Below are 22420 nucleotides of genomic sequence, written 5' to 3' on the forward strand. Positions count from 1 at the left end.
CTACATCAGAGAATGTCAAACTCCTATCAGTTGAAAAATAACAGATTCTAGAGTTTAATGCTACACATACCCATAGCAATTAAAACTAACAGAATCATGGGCAACATGTAAAACATCTCTCCAGGGCCAAACACAGGACACTGATATTCTTCACAGTGTCCTCATATCTATTCCACAGACCATTTTTATTTGCCATCCCTATACCTGAAGAGATACGATTTCAGAAAAATGAAGAAACACTCCCTTTGATGTTCCCAGTTCTGGCTATTTAACATAAAACAGATAACAAGGCTGGAAGGCTTAATAAATGAATCAGCTAGATGTGTCAATTTGACAAATTTTCCTGAAAGAAAGAGAATTCACTACTTCTGCTTTAACAGCAACCTTCATCAAGTTCTGAGGGTAAAACCTCAGACATTGTTTATATATCCTATAAGCCCTGAATTTAAAAGAAAAAGAAGGCTTGCTTTTAGTGAATTAACAGAATTTACCTCAGTCTCACCGGGTAGTCTTTTGATGCAGGACAATTTTACAGAAAATGCGCAGTAAATTAACATTAAATTAATATGTAAAATAAATCTGTAGTTTAAATTATATCTTTATAGGTTTTATGGCATTTTCCCAATTAATGGGAGTCTGACTTTTTCTTATGTGGAACTTAAAAGTTTGCTAGTGTTTGAGCCAACTATATTTAAATTACAGAGCCACAGTGGGGGTAGCTTCTGGACCCGGCACGAGCCAGGACTGAGCCGAGCTTGCTCAGTTCCGGGTCCAGCAGCCTCTGTCCATTGGGGGTCCCAGCAGGAAGCTAGGACCCCCCACAAACAGGGACTGCTGCGAGCAGCCTCGGTTTGCAGCGCACAGAACTCCCCACAGAAACTCCCCGCAGATAGGAGCTGGGACCCCACTTGCCAGGAATAGGGCTACTTTGCCACAGTAGCTCCTGCTCACAGAGATTCCCAACTCCCCTTTGGGATTCCCCGCAGACAGGGGCTGCTGCCGGAGCTTCCGCTGGCCCCTCTCAACTGCTGCTTAAGATAGAGGCAGCAGCATCATGGGAGGAGGGTCAAGCGGCACCACAGAGATGGTGCTGTAGGGAACCAGCTATTAAGCTGGCTCCCCTCAGCACTGGCTCCTGCTTCCCCCCCTCACCTTGCTACCTCTGATATAGAGACAGCAAAGAGGGACCGGGGAATGCAAGTAGTCAACTTGACTACCAGATAAGCCTAGGCTTATTGGATAGTCGACTAATCGACTACTCTTTTACATCCCTATTATAGACATCAGCAAAATTACAAATCCCATGATTTTAACACAACCACCTAATTCCTTCACATGGGAACAAGAAAAGCCTACACAAAATTAATACAAATTATATAATTACTTTTATACCATTTTTGCAGGAAATCAACATTTAACTCCACTGCAGGATGAAAAATTAAGAAATGTGCTTATCAGTGAAGTTAAAAAGCAATTAATTCTTAGAGAAGTAAATTTTTAACTTCAGTGATTCAAATATAATATGTAAGATTCAGCATAGTAAAAGTAATGCTAAAGTTAAACATCTTATTATAAATAAATAAATTTAAATCAGGAAAAAACTGCATGTTGCTTACCTGCGACTGGTGATTTTCTTTTCAGTTTCTCTTTCCTCTTTAAATGGTAGCTTAACATTTTCATTTTTCTCTTTTCTCAACTTTTTAGCTACACGTTCTTTCACTTGGTATCTCTCATTACTATCCATTTCACCTTCTTCATTATCACTATCAACCTCCTCCTTTTCTTCCTACATTGATTTAAACAAACAGCTTGCATTTTAGCTCTATTTTGCAAGAGGATTTTTTTAAGCTGGAAACAATGTCTTAGCAAGAGAGCCTCTATAATGCTTACATTTACAATTTATATGCACATAGATGTAAATATTTTGTAACTACCTCAAAGTATGAACTATTTAAACACCAGAACATATCCTCTATAATATCTTTCAGAGTAATTTAGATGGTGAATCAATAATAACAATGAAGGACATACCTTTTTCAGAGCTAATCACAGATAATACAGGTATTTAAATATCTTAAAGCCCCACACTATTTAATATCTTAAATCATTTATTCTCAAACTGTGTTTTGTGGACCCCTAGGGACCTGTCCAAAGCCATCTGGTGACATGGTGCTGAGGTATCTTCACTAATTCCAGATTCTAAACTTTATTACAAGTCAAATTAAATATTTCTTTAATATTAATTTTCCATGTAAAAATTACAATTCAGAATTGTTATACCATCCTGAATGGAAAAGGAGGTGATCATACATAATAATCTATTAATATATAGTCTATGCTATGAAAAAGTTTGACAGTCCATTATCAATAATCACAGATAAGGTTTAACAGTTCAAGTCAATACATTTTTTACATAAATTACGTGAGAATCATTTCCTTTCTAACAAAGTGCTAGAACCTCAGTTCAGGATTTTAAACCAGATTTCAGTGGGCAAGCATTCACATCATGATTGATATAGCAGAGAAGATGATAAACGAATTGTCATGGAAACTAATCATTCAACTAGCACCAGCAGCATCTACTGCTGATGGAATGGCATCAGCAGATTTACATAGTCTAACCTTGATAGAAAAGACCATGCAAGGGAAGTGGTCTACATCTTATTGTATCCTTTTGATTTACAATTAATATCTATGATTGTAAACTTCCTATCATTCAAAACCTTCTATGTAATCTATTTCTATAGTACCAATTATGTGTGGCTAAAATATTTTATAGACAAATAAACTGACATGACTCCTGCTGATTCTATCTATTGGTTAGGCAATAGATAATCTCTATTATCCGTTCCCACATTCAATACAAATGAGATAATAATCTTCATCAACAATCATGGGTTCAATGCCCGTTGGTGTCCGATGCCTCCCTCACTATTTACTTCCATCTTTCCCTGTCCAGTGCGGAGTGGCTTAGTTTCCGTAGACTAGCTCTGCACCAATCTACTATATCATCTACCCATTCTCTGTGAGGTCTGCCTCTTCTAATCGGACCATCCATTATGCTGAATACCAGGGTCTTAACTTTTTGCTTATCGTTCATTCTGCAGATATGCCCGAATAGCGATAACTTCTGTTGCATAACCTTCTGCAGTAGGTTCTCTTTGGGCTGTATCTTCCTATATAATTCCTTGTTGGTGAACGAGGTGTACAGATAGTTCGGAATGGCTTGTTAGTCCGAACTATCTAGCCCGTGCCGCGTGTAGCCGCGCGGCACGGGGTTCGCACTAGCCGGCTTTTAAAAATGGCGGTGCCGGCTTTATGCTAATGAAGCCCGGGAAATTCAAATCCTGGGCTTCATTAGCAAGTTCGGTATGCATACATTACCCCCCCAGTTCGAACTAGGGGGGTAGTGTAGACATACCCTATGTTCTCTAGTTCGAGCCTATCTACACTGATCTTCCTTCCTATTTCCTTATCTCCAAATACCATCGTCTTTGTTTTATCAATATTCATAATCAGTCCATACCGCTTCCCTTCCTCAGTTAGCACCTGCACCATTCTCACTAGCTTCTCTTCATCTTCCTTGATGATAACTATATCATCCGCAAACCTTAAGTTGTTAATTCTCATCCTGTGCACCGATATCCCTTCTATCTCTTCCTTGATCTTATGCATTGCTTGAGTGATAAAGATACTCAGCGATATGGGATCGCCTTGTCTCATATCTCTACTTGTTCTAAATCAACTTTCCAATTCTCCGCACGTTCTCACCGCTGCCTCCGCATTATCATTGATATCCTTCAACAACCGTATCAGTCGGCTATCCACACCACATGACTCCAACACCACCCAAGTCATTTTGGGTCAAATGCCTTCTGAAAATCAACAAAGCAATTGAAGATGTTCTTGTTCTTTCGCTGAGCTTTCTCCGCTATTAATCTTAGTGCCAATATCTGCTGTATGGTACTTCTATCTTACCACTTATTATATTTGAAATGCAATTTTTAAAAGTTATGTGAAAATAATCTAATTTCCCACAATTAAACATACCACCCTCTCAACCCATGCAATATATGCATATATAATTTTTTTTGGAAACAAGGTTATTTAGTTGAGGCTATTTTAGGTATTAGAGGAACTATTAAATCAGGGGTGGGCAAGAGGTGGCTAGTGGGCTGAATTCGACCCGCCAAGCTGCTAGATCCGGCCTCTGGCTGCCTTGCTGTCACGCTTACTAGAGAGCAGTTGCAGCCACTTTGAACAACAGGCTGCTAATTGCTATGCAGTCTGGGCAGGGAAGAGAAAGCTTAACGCACTGTCCCCGTCCCCTAGCAAAATCCCCCAGTTCCCATTGATCAGTTTATGGCCAATAAGAGCAGAGAAATTTTAATGAATGCAGGGGCAGCGAATGAAGCCTCCCCATGCTGGAGCAGAGCCACATGGAGCAGTTGCCCAGCACACAGGCAGCGAGTCTGCACTTCCCAGCCTGCCTCTGGCACCCCAAACCCTTTCTCCCCCCAACTACCTGGCGCAGGCCTCCATCCAAACCCTCTGTATTCCCTTATCCCAACTTCTCCATGTCACAACTTCCTCCCAGACCTTTCACCCCTTTCCACACCCCTCTCCCAGTCCAGAATCTTCTTCTGTACCCATAACCCCTCCCTGACCCTGCACCCCATTTCCTTGCTCCACATCACCACCCAAACCCTCTACACTCCCTTTCCCCCTTGTACCAGGTCACAACCCCCTCCCAGACCCTGCACCCCCTCCTATAATCCTCCTCCAAGACAGAATCCTCTCCTGCACCCATAGATGCTCTTGGATCCTGCACTCAAAGCTTCTGCCCCACATCATAACCACCTCCTTCTCCCAAATACCCTCTCGGACCCCACACTTCCTCCTCCACCCCAGTTCTCTATTCCAAGCTCCCTTCTATACCCCACCCGCTGTCCCAGACCCTGCACTCCCTCCACAAAAGTGTGCCCCTTGACCACTTACCAAAATCTTGGAGTGGCCCCCTGTAGGAAGCTACCTTTGTCACGGTACGCCCCCTTTATGGTTTCCTACACCCGCTCTGGATCATTCCTCAATAATTCGCACTGCCCACAAGGGGAAGTGAGGGGGACTCGGGCTCGCCCTCTGTCCGAGTCCCAACCCAGGGCCCTAAGGTGGGGGTGATTCCTTCCCCACCTGGCTGACGGGGCTGTCTGCTGCAACTCATCAGCCCGCAAGCAGAACTTCCGCTGCCCGCTCTGAGTTGCTTCCTCACCCCCTCCAGGCTCTTACTCGGGAGCGATCCTTTCCACAGGTCGGCTACCCTGTCCGCCCATACCCTTGCCGCCTCCTCCACGTGCCAGCCCCTCATTCGGGCCTGTCGTGCCTTTTTGACGGATCAACCCATCTTCCCTCAGCCAATCCCTTGTGTCCCCCACCTCCGCTCACTGTTCCATACCTCCGGGTATGGCTTCCTGCATCCTGGCATTGGCCCCCACCTCTGCACATGCACTGAGGCTTAGCGCCGTCACTGGCTCTCCCTCCCCTGGCCTATGCCAGCTGCCGCATCCCCGGGCTCCACGCCAGCTGAGTCCCGGTTTTCTGGTGGGGCAAGCGACTCCCAAGCAGTGCGGGGTTCCGCTGCCCCATCACACTCCTTCCCCCTTAAGACGAACCCCACTCCTTCCCCATGATCCATGTCCCTTCCCACTATACGTGATAGGAAGTCCGCATTCTGGTGTGCCATCCCTAGTCGGTGAACCACCTTAAAACAGTACAGCTGTAACGCCAGGTACCAGCACATGACTGGTGTTTGTACTTCGCATGCTCTGGATCCATCTGAGCGGGGCGTGGTCCATGACTAACAGGAAACAATCTCCTAAAAGATAATAACAGAGAATATCCACGGCCCATTTGACAGCTCAGGCCTCCTTTTCTATCGTCACATAATTTGTCTCTCGGGGGAATAGCTTACGACTTATATATAACATTGGGTGGTCCCTTCCTCTCACTTCTTGTGCTAATACTGCCCCCAGTCCCACCTCTGAGGCATCTGTCTGAAGTATAAATGGTTACGAAAAATCAGGTTGTATCAACACTGGGACTTTCACCAGCCACTCTTTCAATGCCCGAAAGGCACGCCTGCTCTGTTCGGCCCATCGCACTTTTTGGGGTTGCCCATTTCGTGTCAGGTCTGTCAAGGGGGCTGCTAATGTCGCAGAGTCAGCCACAAATCGCTGGTAATACCCCACCAACCCCAGGAATTGCCGCACTTGCCTCTTTGTCACTGGGAGTGGGTAGTCGTGTATGGCGCTTACTTTATCGACCAGTGGTTTTAGCTGTCCCCTTCCCACGTTGTACCCGAGATAAAATACCTCTTAATGTCCGCATCTTCATTTCTTTGGATTGGCGCTCTGAGCGCTCTAGAGGCCCAACCAGGTCTAGTGCAATTTGTTCAAAAGGTGTCCACCATGGGGAAAGGTACTAACAGGGCTTTGGGCACCTTCGCTGGGGAGGTCTGCTGGCACTCAGGGCAGGATTCACAGAAGTCCTGTATCTCTCTATAGCGGCCGAGCCAAAAGAACCTCTGTAGGACCCTTTGTTGGGTTTTCTCCCATCCTAAGTGCCCTGCCCTCGGATTAGCGTGGACTAACTCCATAACCCGCCATCTATATCTCGTGGGCACCAACAGTGGTCTGCTCTCCCCTTGCCCATCCCCGCCATTCACCACCCGATACAGCCAAACCCCCCGTACCTCAAACCATGGGCTCTGATGCGAGCGTGAGCCAGCTTCGTCCTTCCCTTCAGATCCGCTCGCCTGCTCCCACGCCCTCTGAAGGGACAGGTCCTCCCTCTGGTGCTGCAAAAAATCTCCTTCCCTGATCTCCAGATCGAAGGGCAGCTGGTCCCCAGCGATGCCTGAGGACTTTGGAGGGGTTGGAGGCCCGTCACCCAGCATCATGGTCAATTTTTCCCTTGTGCGGCAAGGGTCACCTCCCTGTCTACGACCCCATCACCGTAGTAGCTGGTAGAACCCTGGCCAGTCTCATTCAAGCAAAACAGGATAGGCTAGAGTCATGGCCAAGGCCACTTGGCATAAGCCCCCTCGATATCCATCGTGTATCTGAACCCAGGTCATGGGATAGGGCTGCACGTTGCCATGGACGCACTGCATCCAAATGGGCCCTCCTGTCGGGTGGCCTCCCTCCACAAGGTCTGCTCTTACCATGGTTTGTCCACAGCCTGAGTCTATCATCACTTCTGCCGGCCGCCTATCCACCCTTATTTTCTTTATCGCCTTGGTCTTCTCCGACATGGTGGGCAGGGGGCTGGCCGAAATTACCCAGCCAAATGTGCATCAGGGGGCACTCACGTCAAAAGTGCCGCTCCAGTCCACACTGGTAACAAACACTTCTAGCTGTGCCCCCCCCCCCCCCCGCCTGCTCTCCTTTTCCTCTGCCTGAGGGAATTTCTCATTCTTGACATTGGACATGGGCATCCGCCAAACTCGTGCCAGCCTCCTCCCTTCCGCCTGCCCCTGGTTCGCAGTTTCCCTCCTCTCCGAGCTGCTGCAGAGCCCTTGCACCCGATACCATTGGGGGGGGGGGGGGGGGGTTAGTCACAGCAGCTCCCGAAGGCGTCCTGCCTTTTTCCTCAGCCCCCTCTGTGGCCAAATAGTCCTCCATCAAGGCCACTGCTTCATTCAGAGTGGCTAGGTGGTGACACCGGACCCATCTCTAGGCCCCAGCTGGCAGTATCTGTACGAATTGCTCTAAAATAACTGCCTCCGCCACCTGCATTCCTGTCTTGGGTTCTGGTTCCAGCCATCTCAAACCCACCTCTTGCAATCTTTGTGCGACTGCCCACGGTCTTTCCCTGGCACCGTAGCACTCCTGATGGAACCATTGATGGTACATCTCCAGGGTCACCCGTGCTGGTCCAAGACGGCCTCCTTTGCCTTGTAATAATGTAAAGCATCTCTTGCGGTCAAGCCCTGGTACGCCAACTGGGCTTGACCTGTCAGATAGGGGGCCGATAGGGTGGCCCAGTGTTCCTCTGGCCACTTCACAGCTGTGGCTACTCTTTCAAATGTCACAAGAAATGCTTCAGAGTCATCCTCGGGTTCCAACTTGGCCAGCCTGATTGGCAACTGTGACCAGGCCCTCCTCACCTCTCAGTGGCAGCTCTCCACCGGCCCAGGTCCTCACGGTTGCCTTCTGCTGCTGTGTAATGGTCAACTTTGTACGTGCTAATTTAGGGGTGGTGAGGCCTGCATTCCCCACTCCCCCGTTTTCTGATGAGCCAGAAGCAAGTCTTTGGGAACATACACCATTTAAGATAAGCATTGTTGCCAGTATAGCAGGAACAAGTATAAGATAAGGGTAAAGGACAAGAACGCATAAACAACTCTGTTTACCCTAAAGTACTAATCACGTAAACAGGGCCAAAGAACAAGTAGATCCAGAACAGAACCAGATCGATAACTAACAGCTAAGCTCTACATCAGCACGTAATGAGTAATCTCTGGAAATTTCCAAGCTGCCAAACAAGGCAGGAAAACTGTATTTAAGGCTGCACCAAAGCACAGCAATTTGGACCTCACTGATGGGCTTTGAGTACTGGCGCCTCGGAAGCTGAGACAACCTCCCACTTCGTCCGCAGCCTATCCGGGGTTCCAGGCTTGCAGGAGGGGACGTAAGATATGCCGCTTCTTTGTTATATTGTTCTTCCAATTATGGGGCACAGCTGTTAGCTGTCAGGAAATAAACTGTTTGTGTTTGACAGATACCTGTGTGGCAGCCTTTGTGCTTTGAGAACCCAGTGTCGGACCTTAGACTTACTCTTGCCAACTACATGCTGCTCGTCTAGTTCCCAGATCAATTGCCGCTGCTGCTCCTGGTACTGGGAGGCCAGCTGTTGCACGAGTTGTATCTGCTGTTGCTGTTACTGGCACTGATTCTCCATCAGCCATTCCAATAATTTTGCTACATCTATGTCTCCTTGCCCCCTCCAAACAAAACCACGTTCTTAGTTAAGTCAGGGCCTGCCTGCTCTTGGTTACCCTAAATCCAGGGTTGGACCGAACGCCCGCATTCTCCACCACATGTAGGGAGATACCCCCCCTTTATCCCAGGGTGTGCGGTCACGTTTCTGGATTTTAAAGTGAGAAGCCAAATCACTGCTGCCCCATGGGGGGCGAGAGGGGGGTGTTTGCCCCAAAAGTTGGTACAAAGGGGGCCATGTGAGGTCTCACATGAAAGCTTGTTCTACTGATTCTGTATATGACATTCATGTACTTGTAGAATATCTGTATGAGGAGTTATAAATATATACTCTGTATTGATGCTGGAAAATTCTCTGTATCAGACAGAGCAATAGGCAAAGAATGTTCAGCCAGTGGCTATGCTAATTAGCAAGGAGACAATGAATCTCTAGTTGCCAATACACACCTGAGGAATGTGACTGATACCTGCAAACCAGCCAGGGCATAATGGCTGCCAGCATGTGAAACAGAGATAAGTCTGTGACAGGGTGCGATCACAGACGACCCCTCGGGGTGCCTCTTGGGGTGCTAACAGAGCCACTGACACTCGCCTTCCTGCTCTCTGGGGCTCCTCACCAGCCCGTCCTGCTGGGCCAGCTCCGCTGGTCTCCCCCAGCCAAGGCCCCCAGATGAGGTCCCTGTCCCCACCGAGAAGCAGTACAGACGCTGAACCACTTCAGATCCAAGGAGAGTGCAATTTAGGGCCCAGCCTCCTGAGAGAGTATTCCCCAGATGGAATCAAACCCCAAAGAATTAGATAAGCCCCCTTATCAATAAAAGGGGAAATGTGCACACTGGTTGCCCCCCAGGTAACAATCGCTTACACTGGGTTTGATAGAAAATAAAAATGGTTTTATTAAGTGGAAGCAGTAGGATTTAAGTAGCAATAAGTGAAAGTAGGCAGAGCAAAGTAGGTTACAATGAAAAGAAAAAAAAAAACCTCTTGACTAATTCTACATTGAAACCTCAGTACAAACTTAATCAAACTCATCCTAAAACCTCTTTTCCAGCTACCACTCTAAACCAGGGCTCTCTTCCCCACCCTGGGGTCTCAGGCTCCTTCCTTCAGATGCAGCCCAGCCAAGAGACCAAGGCCTCTCCTCTCCTATTCTTTTCGTTAAAGAATTGAGGCCCCTCCCTACCAACCACTGCTCAGATTGAAGGACAAAAAGAGATAGTTTAAGAGTTGAGGGTAACACCCTCCATGTCTCTCATTCACGTTTGAAACCCACAAAGTATTCCCCACTCCATGTGTCTAATTTTCCACACACAAATGGTACATACAACAGAGTAAGATAAACCAAACCAGCAGATCATGACATGAAGATCGATGGGTTACATGAAATAATTTGCTCAAACCACCTTTGAGTTACATATATTCATGCCCATGAGTCCATTTCTTAAAGCATGGGGTGAGGGGTCTGTCATAAGGTTGCTCGATCATGTGACCTGCTCTGGCCAGGAAGATATCAGGAGAGGTATATAAGTGCCATGTGGCACCCTCCATCTTGTCTTCAGTTCAGCTCCTGATCCCAGATGCAGCCTTGCAGGGAACAACGAGCCGGAAAGAACCGTGGACCCATCCTGACATAGGATGTACACCAGAGCCTTATAAGATAGCAGTTTATAACATCTCTGCTAACAGCCTGCATTGAGAACTTGGTGATTCGATGCATGTACTGTATTCTCCTTAACAACCTTACTCTCATGCTTTTCTTTCTTTTAGTAATAAACCTTTAGATTTTAGATTCTAAAGGATTGGCTCAACGTGATCTTGTGGGTAAGATCCAGCATGTAAATTGATTGGGACCTGTGGCTGGTTTCTTGGGACCAGAAGAACCCATTCAGGATAGGTGAGATTGGGTTCTATAACCCCTTGTGACCAGGAGTGCCCGTGTCAGTTAGCTGTCCCTCCACCTCACCCGAAGTTCGCGTCTCACGAGTCTCTCCCTCTGTCTATTCTTGGCTCAGTTAATATGTCTTTGATCCTTCCGCTATAGTCAGGCCGTTATTTTCCTCTGGCTGCGGTGGGAAGAGGGGGGCCCAGGCCCACCCCCACTCATGGGCCCCAGCCCAGGGCCCTAAGGACAGGGACTGAGTTATAGTCCTGTCTAGCTGACAGGGCATTCCGCCGTAACTTGTCAGCCCTTGGGCTCATCTGTCGCCCTACCCTGGGCTGCTTCCTCTCCCCACTCTCAGAGACTAGCCGGAGTGGCGTCTCTTGTTCCTATTCCCTCCTCACTCTCGTCTGCTTCCGTTTCGCTTCCCGCCTGCTTCTGTGCCCATTCGCCCTCATTTTAAATTAGCCGTCATCCCTTACCCCTGACGTCAGCATGTCCACACCGTGACCATCCCTTACCCCCCCCCCTTCAGCATGCTTCTACCCACCAGCGTTACCAGCCTTCTCCTCGTTTCCTCCTTCCCCTCCCCTGCTGTAGGTGCGGGGTTGTGCCTGCACGTGGTGCTGCCACTCCGTGGTGAGTGAGCAACCAGCGCAGTGCCGGTATTTGCTCCCCTGCATCGCGAACAGCCCCGCGGCTGGGGCGTTCATGATGCAGGGCGTCAATGCTCCGTCACAGCCCTCACCTGATGTGTTAGGCCCGAGGCTGATTGGGGCACAGGAAGAGCTGGGGTATCAGAGGGGTTTTGCTCATGAGGCTTCTGACTAGCCAGATTGGCAGCTGAAGTGCTCAGTGTGACTGGTTTGTGGCCTATTTGGGAACATCTCCAATCTGGGGCTGTAAGGAGCCCCGAGTTTGAGCAATTCGCCCTGAGCAGACGCCCTTAGCTGTGCCCAGACCTGGCTCAGTCCGTCACATATGCCCGCTCAGGATCATTCCTCAATAATATGCGCTCTTCGTACCGCCCACAAGAGGGAGTGAGGGAGACTCAGGCCTAACCTCTCTCTGAGTCCCAGCGCCCTAAAGTGGGGGGTGATTTCTCTCTCACATGGCTGACGGGGCCCTCTGCCGCAACTCATCAGCACGCAAGCAGAACTCCCGCTGCCCATCCTGAGTTGCTTCCTCACCCTCTCCAGGCTCTTACTCGGGAGTGATCCTTTCCACAGATTGGCTACCCTGTCCGACCATACCTTCGCCTCCTCCTCCACATGCCAGCCCCTCACTTGGGCCCGTCACACCATTTTGACTGGTCGACCCACCTTCCCTCGGCCAATCCCTAGCGTCGCCCACCCCAATACACTGGCCCGTACCTCCGGGTACGGCTTCCTTTACCCCAGTGTTGGCCCCCATCTCTGCACATGCGCCGGAGCTTAGCCGCATCGCTGGCTCTCCCTCCCGCCGGCCTGTGTCGGCTCTGTGCCAGCAGTAAGTCTAAGGTCCCTGTTTTCTGGTAGGACTGCTTTTTCTAGCAGCTCCCCGGCAGTGCGGGGTTCCGCTGGCCCCCCCCCCCATTAAAAATTATTACCCACCCAGTGTTAGACAGATGCCATTCTTGGATAAATTCGGTGGGTTCTATTCACGCGCACACACTCACTGTTTTCATTCTTGTTCAGGAAGATGGCACATGGCTGAAAAGGTTAGCTGATGATTTTTTCAGTTCTGCTGGTTTGACACTGGCAAACTTTTTAGCTTACTAGAAGTTATTTGCTTGTAGATGTCAATTCTTAGATGTTGCACCCCAATGGTCAGATACAGTCTCCCTTGTCTAATGCCTGAATTACAATCGCCAGGGAACCATTTTGAATCTTTGCTTGCGAAGAAAATGGTTCAATCTGCGTAGGTCTAACATACGCCTCCATTCTCTTCTTTGGGGGTAAGGAAGTAGTGAGAGTAAAATCCTCTGCACCAAAATTCCTTGGGGACAGTCTCAATTGCCCCAAGGTCGAGGAAGCATTGAACCTCTTGCCTGAGAAGGCTCTCGTGAGAGGGGTCCCTGAAAAGGGACGGGGAAGTTGGAGGTTGTTTGGTCAAGGGTACCCTGTTGTGACTATCTCGATGATCCATCGGTCTGAGGTGAGGCTGGCTGAGTTAGCTGATAGAAAACCAAAGCTCTGTAAATAGAAGGTTGTAGGAAATTGAAACTTACAATAAAAGGCATGGGTGACTGCACCAGAAAAAGTGTCCAGCTGATTTGCGGACCAGAAGGTATCCCAGGGCAAAAGGCCTGAGCGAGGACCTTGCCACACCATGTAGTGTTATACTTTCACATACCTAATTATATAAATTAAAAAATAACCTGGCTGACCTGAAGCTGGAAAGACATTTCAAGGTTGCTGTAATTGTGTGTCTCAGAGGTAATTTTCTTTTAGACATCTATAAAGCTGTGATATAATCCTTTCTCTATACATTTACAATGTATTATTACTTGGATTTGACCTGCAGAAGGGAATCACTTTGGACTCTCAGTACTTGGATTTACTAAGAGCAAAGCAGCTTGATTTCCTTTTTTGACTGGGTAACTGGTTTGGTGGATGGGAGAAAGTAGAGGACATAGTATTCCCGGACTTCAGCATAGCTTCTGACACAGTCCCAATGTGACATTCTGATAAGTAAGCTGGAATATTGAAGACTCAGCAGAACCACCATAGAGTGGAAACATAATTGGTCAAAAAGCTGCCAACAAAGAATAACTATTAATGGAACGATAGAGGATTGGAGGGCAGTCTCAAGGGGGCTCCACAAGGATCAGCTCTGGGTTAAGAGTTGTTTAACATCTTTATTAATGACCTGGATGTAGGTCTAGAGAGTATCCAGATCAAGTTTTTAGATGAAACACAGCTATAGGAGGACTGAGTTAAAATTCAGAAGGATCTTGACAAATTGGAGAACTGGGCTTTGGAAAACAAAATGAAATACAACAATTTCAATGCAAGGTTCTATATTTAGAGAAGAAAAACTAAATGGACAAATACTGGGAGAAAAGTAGCTTGGCAGCAACACTACTGAGAAGAATCTGAGAGGTAAGATGACACAACTTAAGCACAGGTCAGCAATGTGATGATGTTGCACAAAAAGCAAATGAAACTTTAGATTACATTAAGAGGTACATCATGATAGTCACAGGAGTGGATACCATACCTCTGCGTGGCACTGGTTAAGCTTCTGCTAGAGTACTGTGTCCAATTTTGGAATCCAATGTATAAAAAGGTTGCAGAGGTGATCAACAAAGAAAATCAAAAGAAACTGGGTTATGTTTGGAAACAAAGAGATGAAGTGAGAGTGGTCTTCAAGTACTTGAAAGGTTGATATAAAAAGATGAATACAAGTTGCTCTCTCTTACAACAGAGGGCAGAACAAGAGGTGATACATTCAAATTACAACATAGCAGATTTAGATTAAATCTCAGGAAAAGATTCCAAACTAAGAACAGTGGACGATGAAACAGACTACCTCAGGAAATTGTGGAAGCTTCTTCACTGGAGGTTTTCAAAAGGAGGCTAGTTAGCCATCTGTATTGGATGGCTTAGACTGCACTGACCATCCATCCCGATTTTCCCAGGACAGTCTAAATTTTTAATGTCCTGTCCAGGTGCCCCGTGCAGCACTGAAATGTCCCAGAAAGTCCCCAGGCTCCAAATGCAGCTAGAAGCAGCTGCACAGATGATTCTCTTCCCTCTTTCCCTTCCCCAGCTGGGGGAATATAGGAGTCAGGGATAATTCCCAGGCTTTCCCTGCAGCTGGGAATCCAGCCAATAGCAGCAATGGGAGGTGTTGCCTGTGTTGGGAGCACATGAGAGCAAGTAAGAGGCTGGGCGGAGATGAGGAGAGGGTTTGAAGAGCAGCATGTGGCCCACATGGACGAGGGGGAGAGAGGGAAGAGCAGCACGGAAGGGGCCAGAAAGCAGTGTGAGGCCCAGCTGGGATAGGCTGGGGGAAGAGCAGTGAACGGACACTCTGCTCAGCTGGGCTTTGGGGGAAAAAGGATGCTGGGAAGCCCAGTACGATGAGCGGCAGCATGGGGCCTGAAATTATCTTCCCCGAACGGGAAAAATCCCTCTTCGGGACCAGTCAAGTCCAGAGGGTGCTGGACCAGGGAGGTCCAACCCCTACCCCAAGTCCGCTCCTGCACCATCCCTTTTGACCAGATAGCCTAACCCAGTCCGCTCCTGCATCCTCCCTCCTGATCAGGCCCTGCACCCTCTCTCCTGGCCAGACACCTACCCCCCGTCCACTCCTGCACACTCCCCTTGACCAGGCACCCTACCCCAGTGTGCTCCTGCATCCACCATTGCTCCTGCATCCTCCCTCCTGGACACACATTTCATCTTCCTTTGCTCTTGCTCCATCCCCCGGCCAGACACCCTACTCTCAGCCTGCTTCTGCCCCCCACCTCCCTCCCAGATCCTGCATCCCATCCTTAGCTCACTGGCAGCCCTGTCACACACACTGAACCCCTTATTTTTGTCCCCACCCCAGAATCTAAGGGGGCTCCATAAAATCCACCAGAAAAATAAATCTGACCTATGGGAAGTCCTGAATCTCAGTCCTCCCTATCTCTTCTCCTTACCCCTTGGGGCTGGAACGCCAAGAATGAGGTGCCTCAGTTTGGGGCCATATCAGTGAGGGTTGGGGGTTTTGGGAGTTATTTTGCTTCTCACTTGTGTGGTCCCCAACTGATTTTTCTGTGGCTCAATGCCCCGACTCAAAAAATGTTCCCCACCCCTGCCATAAATAAAGAAAACACTGAAACCTTTTGTGTTGGACATAAATTAATATTTTATTTCAAATGAAGTTTCATAAATGAACATGAGAAAGTTAAAATGCTTAATCTATTTAATAATTTAAATTAAACAATTCTCCCTAGCTGTAGCACTAGAAAAATGGCTCAGATGTAATTATGTAATTAACGGTGAGTTTCCATTAGCAACTGGTGGTCTGTGGAAAGTTTTACATTGAACCAGGTGGTCCACAGGCCAACAAGGTTGAGAATCAGTGAAATAGCGTACCCTGTCCTCTCCCTTCGAGAGACCGCCCTAGGCACCCTGTTGCTCCAGAAGAGCCCACAAAGAGATCGGTTCTGTTACCACGGTAGTGAAATCACCATATTACTTGAGTGTGGTTGATGGACAGACTTTTTGTGAGTTTTCCTCATCCATGCAGTTGATGATTTAAATATGTTAAGATGCCATGTGAAAACACTTGGTGCATCCACATAGAGGCAGGATGTATCGTCTCTCTCCAGAAAGGGTTGTCATGACTTGTGTGTCTGAGTGAACAAGCCCTTTGTGAGCTCTGTGAAGAGGTGAGATGTTTTGACTTCCAGCCTCAAGAGATTTATTCTTCTGTCTTTGGGCTGCATGTCGCCTACACCTGAATGGAGTTAGCTGTGACAATACATTTCTGAGTTATTCAGACACACAAAGTGAAACCTGTGCTAAAGACCCTACATCCACTGAGAAAAAGCGCTGCTGTCAGAAGTAGTAAATCCAAAGTCTCTCCAATTTACTTCAAAGATCACCCCTACCTGGCAGTGGGGCTTTGACTGATTGGTCCCTTATATTTTTGAAGAGTGACTAAATATTAACTGGATCTTCTTGGGTAATATCAACCAATTGTTTTGGGCCCAATCCTAGCTTAAAATTTAAATTGGATCAGGCACTTTGTAAGCAGGTTGGGAAGTGGTCTCATCCTGCAATTATTATTAGGCATTATGTACATAATATAGGCATTGCCATCATGGTATTGACATACATTTCTCAATAGCTTTACATATAAAATAGCCCAGCCCCACTGATCTCCATGGGAAATAAACCTTGCAAGCAATGGTGATAGGGGTTAGTGACATGGTCTTCTCCACCTTGTAATGGTTATGGTTGTTCAGTATTGTCATTCTGGCTTGTGGAAATGGAGGAATCTTGATAGTTTTGCAGTAACTTCAATACATGCAGTTGCAGTCCATCTCATTAGGGATGTAAATGCCCATTCATCAGTTAACTGGTTAATGTCAGGTCATACTTGGGGCTGCCACTGGCTCCTAGCCCCTTCTGGAACAGCCCCTGTCCACAGCAAGCTGGACTCCCCATGGACAGAGAATGCTCCGGACACTGGCGCAGTCCCTATCTGTGGGGCCCCTGGGTTCCCCAGAGACAGGGGTTGCTCCAGACAAGAGCAACCCCTATCTGCAGCAGGCCCTTTGTGGGGCTGGAGCAGCCCCCCTTCAAGCAACTGGTGATGAGCTGCTCTACTCCCCTCTGATTACCAGTTAATTGGAACTGGGAAGCATCATCCATCCAGAAGACTAAGGAAGTTGTCCCATGAAATTGTGGGATAGTTCTGGATGATTCCCAGTCCCTGGGTCAAATGGGGCTACATCTATACTGCAAAGTAATAGATCTCAGATCCTGGATCTCATCTTGACTTGAGGTTGGATCTCTAGCACTGCAGTGTCATGGGACCCTAGGTCTGGAACCTGGGTTAATGCAATTGCAATATAGCTGCATGGGGGCTCCAATGGGGCCCAAACCCATCCCTATTGGTAGAGGATGGTGGAAGAAGTTCTTAGAGGGGTCACATGACCCCCGTTACTTCCAGTCATGTGTTCATCTTGACCCCAGAAGTACTGCCCCATGGGTGGGACTTTCTGTGGCAGGCGGGCAGGGCCCAAGGGGTCAGGGTGTGGCTAGTGGTTTCAGGGGGCCTGGCTAAGGTGTTCCTATTTTTGGTTCAGAAAATATGATCACCATAGACATAACAAATCTTGCATCTTGAAAGGGACTGGATTAGATAACCCTTGCAACCCTATGATTCTATTCTAGAACCATTTCCAAAAGAAGGAGTGGGGAAGTTCAGCTCACAGATAGATGTCCCTTAAGTTTAAGCCGGTTAAATATTGCCTGTGCAGTTTTTCTGCTTCTGTTTCCTTCTCAAACAGAGGGCCAAATCATGGCAAAAGAGTAAGAGAGCCTCAGACCTGCCACTCATACCATGTGTTGTTTGGTAATCTGGAGCAGACTGTACAGAGCTACTCTCTCTCCCTGCCCATGAAAGCTTCTCTAGTCCATTTGCCAGTCTTGGGGTAAGTACCAGGCTCATACCTAGCACATGTTTGTAGTCTCAAGTCACAAATTCTTCTAGGAGCAGTGCAATAATATGCTGCCCCTTACTCAAGGACTCATACAAAGCCACACTTCAGCCAGGTTTATTCTCCATAGCAAATACAGGAACTAGCTTTTTTTATAGTTACAAAAAACCTCAATGTTCTAGTGTTGGCTCTGGACTGTATTATTCATTTGTGGCATTTGTTCCAATACATACTTTTTCTCTGAAGTTTTTTCCCCCTTGATTGGTTTATAATGTTGGAGGAGCATTGTTTGCCACAGACCTAAGTTACTGTCAGAAATGTTTGGACACTATTGTCACAGATCCCCCCATGCTTTATGAAATATGGCCTATGAATATGAATATACATAACTCAAAGACACTTTATGTAAAATGCATCATATAACATCAATTTCTGCTGAATCTGTAGACTCTATTTTTGTGCATGTATTAATGTTATATGTGAAGTTAGAAATATGAAGTGTGACTCTGGTTTTAATTCTGAATGTGCTAATGAGGGCCATTAGAGATACTTAGGAACATAATACCTCAGCATGCAAACCAACAACCTATGAATAGTCTTGTTTGTCTTGTAAGCACAAACTCTATTTGGTTCCAGAAAGATGTGTGACTATCCCACTTGGTACTGGAATACAACTAGAATATGGTACTTTTCCATATAGAGAGTGCTAAACAAAAGGTTCCCACCCTGGGGAAAGTCTATTTAAGGAATGGAAAGCAATCAGCTTGATCTTCAGCTGGCCTTTGAAACTGCCTCGCTACTGGTGTCTGGCAAGAAGGGGCATTGTAGACGTGAGAGGGAGGCTGCAGTTTGTACTGTTTCTGCTGGGGGGCCAGGTGTAAATGCCTAGCCTTTTAAAGGTAGCTCTGGTATCCTTCAGACTTTGTCAAAAATACAAACTTGTGCCTACAAACAGCCCTGAACAGTGGAATGATAGGTCTTGAATTGTGATCTATATCTCAGCCATGCTGAACATCTCATAGTTATGGCTGTGGCCAAGGTTTGGGCTGCAGAATTGGCAAAGTCCAGTGCCACCTGCAATGCCATATGGGAGACCACACAGCCTTCCTCAAGAATGGAGGAGAATTCCCCTAGCAACTCATCGGAGTCTTTAAATTTGTCCAGTGTGCTCCAGGAGTTATAAGCATATCTACTCAGGACTGCCTGCTGGTTTGCCATCTGTAATTGCAGAACCTTGGTGGCGTAGAACTATTGTCCAAAGAGGTTCAGCTTTTTGGCTTCCTTGGCTTTAGAGCCCAGTTGATCCTGGTACTCCTTGTGATTAGCTGCATCCACCACTCAAGTATCTGCTGCAGGAGCGTAAAGAGATGTTCATAGCTCTTTTGGGGCACAAAATACCACTGCTCAACCCTCTTTGTTGTGGGCAGAATTTAGGTCGATGTTTGCCAGAACACATTGGTGGTTGTAGAGATGGACTTATGAGGTGCAACACCCCCTGGAAGGTCCATCAGCCATGAGGATGCCCACTGTGGGATCTAAGTCCTCCATCATCTCCTCTGCCTGCAACTGGAGATTTTGTGCTATCCTGCGCACAAGGAGATCTTGGTGGGCCTTGATGTCCATGGCCAGAAGGGATGTGCAATAGGCATCCACCACAACTAATCAGGGGAGGAGGAGGAGGAAGCTTCCGGGACCGAAGGCTTCGTACCTGCCACCTGGATAAGAGGAGGCTCAGACATCACCACCATTGGTGCCAAGAGAATGAGGGGGACCTGTCTGCAGACCCGATCTAGGCTGTGCCAACACTGTGGTGGGGGACACCAGAGGGCATTGTTTCAATTCTCCCAATGACACCGTAGTTGATGGAGGGGCCCATGATGCCAACACTACCAGTGCCAACCTCAACACTAGACCCTGGGTTTGGTGGCAGGCTCTCGGAGACCAAAAGGACCAGTTCACATGAGCCTGCCATTGTGGAGGCTTGAGCTGCTACACCGGGGCCTCTTGATGCTGGTAGTACCAGAAATGGTACTGGGATTGTGAACAATACTGGCTACTGAAGAATCCAAAGACTTCTCTCCCAACTCTGACCAATACTAGGTGCCAGACCAGAGAGGGGCTGGCAGTGCCGCTACAGGCAAAGCATATGACAACTTTTCCAGTGCCACACTGTGTGCCATGGGAGGATGTTGTGGTGGATATCAGGATATCATCTCAATGAGATCCCTAGCAGCCTCACTGATCAGAGATCAATGTCCTCCATATGGTCTCTACAGGGGAGATTACAACAGCCAGGCTCAACGGCGGAGCTGCAGTTCACGGTGTGTCACACAGTGATGTTGCCTATGGTATCTTTGAAATAAATGCATCCCACCAGGGCCCTTACCAGCAACCTGCCCTGTCCACCTTTTTTCTCTTAGCTGGCACCAGGGATGGTGAACAGTGCTGCATGCTCAACACTGCATGCTGGGGGAAGCGGTGCCTATGGCCAAAGTGTTTCTTTTGTGCCAGGTCATGTACTAATGCTGGGGCACTTTTCACTACCAATACCGAGGGTGGCTCTGATGCCTAACGCCGCAATGCTGTCTCCATTAAGAGGCGCTTAAGACAGTGGTCCTGCTCCTTTTTAGTTCTAGGTCAAAAACTCTGACAGAGTTGTTGGTTACACCCAAGCACTTCAGGCAATCTGCATGCCTTTACGCATAGGCTTGCCACTGCTCTCGCAGGCTTTGAAACCTGGGGAGTGCAGCATGCCCTGAAGCTGGGGCTAAAGTGGGGGAGGAGGAAGCCCCCTAGCACTAACCCATCTATAACTATAACCTATAACTACTACTACAACAACTTTGAAACTATGTACATTAGTGTAGACTAAAACACTTGCAGAAGCAAGAGATCAGGCTGTTTCAGTGACTATCACGAGTAGTAAGAAGGAAGTGAGGAGGAGGGGCTGGCTGTTGCAGCAGTGCCGTGCAGGGGGCTCCACAGACAACCCTATGAATACCACTCAGGTAAAAGCTTTCCAGGGACTGTGAACATATAAGCGCACACATGAATTGGAATGCACATGAAAAAAATCACTGAAAAAAGAACAAAAATGCACATGAAATATAAAGTAAATATCTTCAATGAGTCAAAACTTTGTTCACAGAAGTGCCACTCACCTCATCTGAATCCTGCACTTCATTTGCTTTTGCACTAAGAAAAAAAAAAGAGAGAGACACAATCCATATAAGATGATAATTATTTTTCTAAAGTACTCTGAACCAGTTGAAACAGAGAATAGCATTCAAAAACAATACAGTAGTATTTTAACCAAGAATTTGCTTAGGTTACGGATTAAAAACTATGAAAGCGTTCCCTTAATCTAGCTATTTCACCATGGTCATCATTATAGTGTCAACTGATAATATTGTTCCACCATTTAATTGTCATGCCCACTAGTTGGAATGTTTGAATTTGTCTCAAATTCTGTTAGTGAGGAATTTCAAGACCAACAAACCAGACAGCAATGTATGTATTTTCTGGAAATCTGTGAGACCACTCTGTACTCTTACATCAAACAACTGTAGGCCAAGTGCGGAGCACAAAACTCAAGTGGACAGAAAATGTGCAGGTATAACCCCTTAAACAAATTATGGTGCCCCTACAGAACAATTTGGAGAAAGATGACGTATGATACTTCATCTACATTTTGCATCTGAGGCAACTTTCTCTCTAATTGCACATTTTATGGAATGTATTAGGACTGAGGGAAGAACAGCAACAACCTGACTGCGTTTCTCCTTTTTGTTGTTCTTGTGACTATCATCTCTTTTCTTTCCATTCTCAATTATTCCATATTCCTAAATTCTTTAGTCTCCAACCTGTATCTATCTAATTATATATATATATATATATATATATATATATATATAAAATTCATCTACCAATAATTCACAGAATCATAGAATACTACAGGTTGGACCTCCCTTGTCCAACACCCTTGGGACCTGACCTGTCCTGAATGAGAGAATTTGCCAGATCATGGGAAGTCCCCTGCCACCAGACTTCCAGGACGCTCCTCCTTCTTGTGGCTGACTCCGCTCCGGCCCAACTGCCACAGGGCTCCAGACTGCAGGGTTTGGACTTGGGCTCTGGCCTTCTGGGACTCCCCAGGGAGCCACCATTTACCTGCTTCTCCCCCACGCAACCCCCAGGAACTTGCTGGCTGCCCCACTGTCGTACTCTGCCGGGGATCCCTGGCGACAGGGCTTACCAGTTCGCACTCCCAGGTGCCAGGTCCTTCCGATCTAACAACATTCATGGTTCACCAGACCAGAGTCCTGGATTTCGGAGCTTCAACATGTAGAACTGGAAGGGACTTCGAGAGGTCATCGAGTCCAGTCCCTTGCCCTCATGGCA

At 47.2% G+C, this 22420-nt stretch overlaps 1 protein-coding gene across 2 annotated transcripts in view; it reads right to left on the minus strand.

Annotated features, from left to right (window-relative positions):
• The window catches only part of CWC27 (CWC27 spliceosome associated cyclophilin), a 226962-nt gene that overhangs the window by 162140 nt on the left and 42402 nt on the right, over positions 1–22420 (minus strand). For both annotated transcript variants that reach the window (XM_075932399.1, XM_075932398.1), the window contains exons 9-10: positions 21181–21214; positions 1617–1786 (exon numbers count right to left, since the gene is read on the minus strand). In XM_075932399.1, the coding sequence (XP_075788514.1) occupies positions 1617–1786; positions 21181–21214 (204 nt within the window). The remainder of the gene's footprint in view (positions 1–1616; positions 1787–21180; positions 21215–22420) is intronic.

This window comes from Pelodiscus sinensis, chromosome 6, assembly GCF_049634645.1.
Source record: "Pelodiscus sinensis isolate JC-2024 chromosome 6, ASM4963464v1, whole genome shotgun sequence".
In the NCBI taxonomy this organism is placed as follows: Eukaryota; Metazoa; Chordata; order Testudines; family Trionychidae; genus Pelodiscus; species Pelodiscus sinensis.